Genomic DNA, 6,908 nt, shown 5'->3' with positions numbered 1-6,908 from the left:
AGAAAAAGAGAAAGAGAAAAAAAAATCCCCATCACCTTCATTACAAACTTCTGCCCAAAGGCTCCACTTGGATTCTCCTTCCCCGAGGACCCTTCCTACCTAAACCAAAGGCCTCCCCCTTGGCAGCACAGGTCTGTTGGTGAGTCTCGCCCTCCCATTCCCTCCCTCCACCCCGAGAAGCTTGGACCGAACAACATCTGTCGATAAGCCATTAGCCTCCGAGTGAACCAGGACCAAGAAACACTCAAGCATCTTTTCATCCAAAATCAATGTTGTATTTATCTTCATTGATCTACAAGGAAACGGAAAGTTTAAAATTACAGGGGGGCGTGGAGGGAAGGATGGGGATGGAGAATACAGCGTTGAGGAAAGAAACAGCAGTGGATGGCAGAATTAACGAGGGCAAAGCACCCGGGACAGAGCTCGGTCTCTCCAAAACGTGGGCGCTGGAAAATAAACACATAAGGAGGGCGTACAGCGGGGAAGGCATGGTGACATATATATATGTGTTTGTATATTTATATATATATATGCACAAAAGTAAAACTGGAAACCAAAACCATGTCATGCCACAGAGGTCAAGGCCAAAGAACCACACAGAAACAAACGTTGGCTGATGGGCTTCATGTACTACAGAGAATATATCAGAATTTCTTCTGCCTTTAAAAATAAAAAATAAAATAAAAACCAACCAGTAGACTTTTATTTTTTTTGCACTCCTAAAATTCTACTTGTTTTGTTTACCGATTCCAGTAAGAACACTGCACAATGAGCACAAAGGTCCACAGAAAATTGTTTCTGCTAGTCCCGGAGACCGCCAGTCCCTCCTGGCCGTGTCTACACTCCCGGAGGGCACCCGTCCTCCCCCCATGATCGTACCCCTTTCCTGACCTCTCTCCAAAGCTCTGAGTGACTCTGGGCACTCCGGGATGGTGTCTGGCCTGAAGAAACTGCCCCCTCCTGTCGGGCCACCAGAGCCAACCTGAATATTCAGGTCTTGGAGGCCTCCTTCCTCTCTAGACTGTTCCCCGGGGATAGCAGGAGTTTTGAAACCGGGTTCAACGAATAACCAAAGTGGTTCTAGAAACCATTTTTGTTTTATAAAGTCTACTTATGTTAAGAATTTAATGTCTTACATTTATATTAATAGGATATTTACAATTGTTTCCTTGGTTTTTTTTTTAAACAAGTCAAAAAATCCCTCTTAAATTTCTGCATAATATAATAAGGCAAAAAACAAACAGTTTTGTACATTATTATTATTAATAATTATTTTAATATATATCTGTAACTTGGGTTCCAAAGTACCAAGGGGAGGGAAGGACCGGCGGCGGTCTCTGGGAGCCTCACAGTGCGCTGTTAGGAAATAACAGTTTTCTCCATAAATAAGACTTTAAGAAACAAACCCTGGGAATCATCTCAGTAAGTAAGAGCGACGGCGAAGGGCCGATCCAGCTAAGAACCCCGAAGCCAGCCTCTGTCCCCGGCGAGCGAGCGAGGCAAGAGCACAGAATGAACACAAAACGACAAAGGCATTGACGCCGCGTCTCGGGGAGCCACAGGGCCAGAGCAGCGCTGCGGCCCCTCTGGGGCGCCGCAGGGTCTGCCCCGGCCCCCCACGCGAGCTGGGGGTGACCCTAGGATTTATGGAACTGTGCTTCAGGTCTACAAATTTACATTAAAAAAGTTTACAGCAGTGCATTTTGTAAAAGATTCTGGTTCTGTACAGAGCGGGGCGGAGGGGACTACCGGGCCTCCACTTCTTTGGGGTTCCGGGACGGGGAGTAGTCCCTGGCCTCCGAGTTTGTGAGGGGCGTAGTCCTGCGGGGGGAGGCGGGCCGGGCGCCCCCTGCCGGCACCAGGGGGGGCGGGGCGCTCAGCGCCGCGGTGGGCGGGGTCCTGGCCAGGATCCCGTTGTGCAGGGCGGTGGCGGCGGAGGGGCTCAGTCTGGGGTAGTGCACCCCGCTCAGGTGAGGCATGAAGGGCGGCACGTGGGCCAGGTGGCTGTCGATGGGCGGCGGGTGCAGGTGGTGCGCCCGGGCCCTCTCCAGCTCCTCCCTCAGCTGGAGGCGCTCGCGCTCCTGCTGCTCCCGCCGGGCCTCCAGCAGGCTCTCGGGGGTGTAGTCGTGGGGCTCCCGGTCCCGGTAGGGGCGCTCGTGGTCGTAGAAGCCCGAGCCCGCCACGGGGAGGCGGTGCGCCAGGGGGTCTGAGCGCAGCTGGAGGTCCATGCGGCGGTGCAGATCCAGGCTGCGGTAGGGGTCCCGCAGTGGGTCGCGGAGCGGCTCCCACGAGAAGCCGGGGTGCGGGAGCCTCTCCCTCCCCGTCAGGGGGCTCATGCCCATGAGGGGGGTCATGACCCGGGAGCGGTCCAGCACGTTCACGCCGCCGAGGGGGTGCACCCCGCCCATGGCCAGCGGCACGGAGGCGGCCGCCATCGAGTGGGGGAGGGGCAGCCCGTGCAGGGCAGGAGCGGCCGGAGGCTCCCGGGAGGGCTCGGACCCCACCACCAGCACGTCGCTGTCCTCCTTGCGCTCCTCCTTCACCTTCACGTCGTTCTTGAGCGGCTCGGCGTTCCGCTCCAGCTCTTTGGCGGCCACCAGACCGCTGAGCTTGAGGCTCTCGCTGAGGCCCGACTTGCTGTAGGGGGACACGGACTGGATGACGGGCTTCCCGGCGTCCTCCGGGGGCCGCTTCTCCAGGCTCGCGGCCTCCTTTACGGGAGAGCGGCTCTCCTTGACCTTGTGCTCGGGCAGCGGGGCATCCCGGAGCCGGTCGGGCGGCTCCCTCTCGCCCAGGCCCGCCGCAGGCCGGGAGGGCTCCATGGAGGTCTGGCTGTTGCTACGGATGAGGTTGCTGATCTGATGGGTCACCGGGGCGGAGGCTGGGGAGGACCGGTTAGAATGGCGGCTTTTGTCCAGGATATCCCTGGGGGGGGAAACAAGGACCGTGCTAGGGGCCGGCAGCAGCCGCACCGCTCCCCTCCCCCCAAGACGGAGGCCTGGCAGTGGGAGAAGGGAAGCCAGCCCGGAAAATCCGCCTCATCCCCAGCTTTGGCCACGGAAGACCCCAGCTCGCTGGCATCTGTCCAGTCACTGACCTCGGCCTGGGTTTCCCCAAATGGGATGGGGGCGCCCTCCCCCTCGGGCCTCCCTTCTAGGGAGGCCCCGGCAAAGCCTGTAGCAGGGCCTGGTAGGTGGTGGGCACTGCGGGTGTGTCTGTTCTCTTTCCTGATGGGGGTCTTACAGCCATGCCCTCAGGAAGGGAAGGGCTCCCCAGAAGCCAGGGCTCGGAGAGGGGGAACAGGCCCAGAGCTCCCCGCTTCCCATCGAACTGCAGGCGACCACCCAGGCCTTTCCTAGGCAGCCTTTATTTACAAGGTCAGAGCTGGAAGGACCTGCTGGCCTCCCCATTCCTGAGGCTCTCTCCACCCTGCCCCTTGGACTCCGGAGGAACCCCGGGGACCTCATTCACGCCAGGGGTCTCCCCCACCCCCACCCCCAGCGCCCAGCTCTGGCTGCTGTCCTGCTTTCCCCGGATGTCCCCGGGCCGGTCCAGAATCTCCCCATCCCAAATCTAGTCGGCCCCTCTGCCGAGGTCTTCTCATGGAATGAGCCTCCTCCCCTCCCTGCTCCCCTGCCCGCCTCCTGCACCTGTCACAGGCACCTTTCCTAGCTGCCCTGCCTCTTGTCGGGCCCCTCCATAGGACCTAAGCGCCCGGGGGCAGGGCCCTGGCATCCGGGCCTCGGTTTCCCAGAGTGCACCGCAAGCACTTCATGAGGGCCTGCTGCTCCCCACATCTGTGAACTCTGAAAACCTGCCGGCCTCCTATTCAAGTTTCTCTCCTAGAGACCCCCCCAGCTCCCCCTCCTGGGTGCCTCCCTTTTTATCTGGTCCTGCACCCCCTGGAAGGCTTTTTGGGGTCCTTTTCCCCAAATATTGTCCTAGAGGAGCCCCGTAAGCCTCCTTCTTCCTTGAAGTCCTCCCTGACCAGTCCCAGCAGGCTCCGGCCTTTCCCTGATCCTGGAGGAAGCTCCGGCGGCCCCAGAGTCTGAACGCCTGAGTAAGAATCGCCCCCCCATAAGACGGGGCCTCTGGCGGGGTCACGGCACTCACCGCTCTCGCTCCTCTTTGCCCTTCTCGGGGTCCCGGTCGTGGTTGCTCAGGGCCGAGCTCCGCTCCGGGTCCCCGGGCTTGGGCCACTGCGGAGGGGTCGGGAAGGAGGGCGGGGTGCGGTGGAGACGGTTCCAGGGCTCGTGGGGGTTGCTAAAGCTCTGCAGCGTCGTGGCTTCCTTGTGAGCGAAGATGCTGTTGTGAGCTGGAGGGAAAAAAGCGGGGTCAGGCAGAGGCGCCTGGCAGGGACACGTTCCCGGTGTGTAAGATGAGCCTGCCGGACCCCAGTGCCCGAGACCCGGCCCGGGAGGCCCTCCGGAGGGCCAGGCAAAGGCTGACACTGACCCCGGGGCGCCCCGTGCCAGTCATCTAACTCTTGCTCTCGGGGCCTCATCGTTCTCCTCTGCACCAGGAGGCCTCTCGGGCCGCAGCCCTTCCGGCTCGCTGTGGAAGACCCTGTGGAAGGGCCTCCAGAGACCCCGCAGCAATCTCTCTGGGGCGGAAGGGAAGCGTGCTGCTGCCTTGGGCTTTTTTAAACCCTGACCTTCCACCTTAGACTACTACTGCTACTCGTTGGCTCCAGGGCAGAAGAGCCCTAAGGGCTGGGCCATGGGGGAAGGGACTTGCCCAGGGTCACACAGCTGGGAAGTGACCGAGGTCAGATCGGAACCCAGGACCTCCCCTCTCTAGGCCTGGCTCTCCTCCACGATGCCACCGCCCTGCCCCGGTTCTTTTACAAAATGAGGTCATACGGGAGCCCACCAACCTCCCCTCAGCCAATCCCAGACTGCCGTCACGTCTGTCTCCTCCCCCCACACCTCCCTGTGACACGAAGGAGCACACTCACCCAGTGCATGGCTGCCCAGGCCTCCAAAGGCGTTGCTCCCCAGGTTGCCAAGGCCACTGAAGGTGTTGGAGCGGCTGAAGGGGTCTGCGGAGGCAAGGGGGCATCAGCATCACCCAATGTGGCAGGGCCAGGCCGGGGGCGGGGGGAGGGGGGGCCTAAGAGAGGAGCTCCCAGGGTTACTGTGCTCCCTCAGTCTCTCCGGCACCTGGCACGCCACTGGGCACACAGGAGAGGCTTAATACACACTGGGTCTGCCTCCAGGCTGCGGAGGGCAGGGCCTGCTCGATTTATTTTTAAATGGAAACCCTTCCCTTCCATCTTAGAGTCAGCACTGTGTGGCGGTTCCAAGGCAGAAGAGTGGTCAAGACTAGGCAATGGGGGTGGCCCACGGTCACCTGACTAGGAAGTGTCTGAGGTGGGATTTGAACGCAGGACCTCCCGGCTCTAGATCTGGCTCTCTGTCCCCAGAGCGGCCCCCCGGCTAGCTCGCTTTGGGCTTTGTATGCCCAGGGTCCGGGCCAGACGCTCTAGTCTATGCTCTTCTTGGCTCCCCACGGCACTCACCCGTCAGGTGGCTGGTGGGCAGGAAGCTGCTGTGGTGGGCCGAGGGGCCAAACGGGGTGGTGGTTGCATGGGCAGCGCCTGGAGAAGGAAGAGGAGAGAGCTGGAGATCCTCATGTGGCAAAGGGAGGTCGAGGCCTCTGGGGTCAGAGCCTGCTCCCAGGCTCGTCCTTAGAGGGGTCAGACGGAGAAACAGGCCCATTCTTTGGTCTTTCGTACTCCAGGGAGGCCGGCCCTGGCCAAGGAGAGGGAGGGAGTGGCTCTGGGAAATGGGGGGGACAAAACTGAACCTACAGAATTTTGTTAAAAATGAATGGACGCCCCCCTCTTATTTGGCCCCAGGAAGCTGTAAATAAACAATGACTTGGGATGCGTCTGCAAAAAGAAAAGGAGCTCAGAACTGTTTGGAACGCCAATCAACTAAGGAGGGGGGACAGTTCCAACGGAACCTTGGGGAAAACCAGTGAAGAAGCTTCAGCTGCCTGAGACTTATTCCTGCTTGGCTGAAGGTGGAAGACAGACCCCTTCGCCTCCTCTAGCCACTACCTTCTACAGACTGTGAGCTGAAGAGAAATTTGGTTTAGCCCAAAAGACTTGTCAGCAGTGCTGTTGACATCTGCCCATCAGAACCGACTATATTTTAAATCTTCAATCAACAAGATGACTTAGAAATTAGGGAGACCCTAAATTCCACCCCCCCATCTCTTCCTATCCCCTGCCCCCAAAGAACAAAAGACCCTTTAGTTAAAGGACTGGTTGTGGGATTGGACTATGATGGGGAACATATTCCAACCTTCCCACCTGGGAGAAGATTCTTCATCCAGGCAATTAGGGAAGGAACAGGAAGTTGGGGGATGGGGCTCAAGATTCAGTCTCTCCTTTTGACTTGCTTCCTGGTGTAACTTTTATAAAATTTCCACCACTATAATTCACCAAGTTTCATTACCTACTACAAAGCTTTCCTGTAGCTGCATCATCCTATGAATGCATCCTGCGGTAAACAGACACCCCTATTTTTTAGACACCCCTTAATACAAGGGCATACATTCCCTTTATCGATCTTCACTTCCTCTTACAAGAGCCGGCTCCCTAGTTCTGTTTGCTGAAGGTCTGGGGAGGCTGGTTCCGTGCTCCCCCCCTTGGCACATCCCCTTCCGTCTGTCCTCTGCCAATTGAATGAGCTTGCCATGGTGTCCCTCAAGACACCAGTGAGAAACTGTGTGATGAGACACGGTTCAGTACGGACGGAACCCCGAGGTAACCCAATGTCAGCAAGATCTGAGTTCAAATCTAGCCCCAGACACGGATGAGCTGTTTGACCCTGGACAAATCACTTCACCTCGGTGTGGCTCCGTTTCCCCATCTGTAAAACACTCCCCCAGTGCTGGGA

General features: G+C 58.3%; 1 protein-coding gene across 1 annotated transcript; it reads right to left on the bottom strand.

Moving 5' to 3' along the window:
- Nucleotides 1–253: 253 nt before the first annotated feature.
- LOC100027863 (autism susceptibility gene 2 protein-like) lies at nucleotides 254–6,891 on the bottom strand. Its single transcript, XM_056821947.1, has 4 exons — nucleotides 5,522–6,891; nucleotides 4,958–5,041; nucleotides 4,114–4,315; nucleotides 254–2,925 (listed from the first exon to the last, which is right to left on the bottom strand). Exons 1-4 carry the CDS (start codon nucleotides 5,718–5,720, stop codon nucleotides 1,746–1,748), a joined length of 1,665 nt encoding a protein of 554 aa, XP_056677925.1. The 5' UTR covers nucleotides 5,721–6,891; the 3' UTR covers nucleotides 254–1,745.
- Nucleotides 6,892–6,908: the final 17 nt, after the last annotated feature.

Source organism: Monodelphis domestica, chromosome 3 (genome assembly GCF_027887165.1).
Source record: "Monodelphis domestica isolate mMonDom1 chromosome 3, mMonDom1.pri, whole genome shotgun sequence".
Lineage (NCBI taxonomy): Eukaryota > Metazoa > Chordata > Mammalia > Didelphimorphia > Didelphidae > Monodelphis > Monodelphis domestica.
This window is presented reverse-complemented; position numbering and strand designations above follow the sequence as displayed.

What these genes read in the sequence shown, in the direction of transcription:
- LOC100027863 (XM_056821947.1), bottom strand. Translation starts at nt 5,720, where the DNA reads ATGGGCCTGTTTCTCCGTCTGACCCCTCTAAGGACGAGCCTGGGAGCA. An exon ending in GCCCACCAGCCACCTGACGG is followed by an intron (nt 5,042 to 5,521) that starts GTGAGTGCCGTG and finishes TTGCCTCCGCAG; the next exon opens with ACCCCTTCAGCCGCTCCAAC. An exon ending in CCTGGGCAGCCATGCACTGG is followed by an intron (nt 4,316 to 4,957) that starts GTGAGTGTGCTC and finishes TTTTCCCTCCAG; the next exon opens with CTCACAACAGCATCTTCGCT.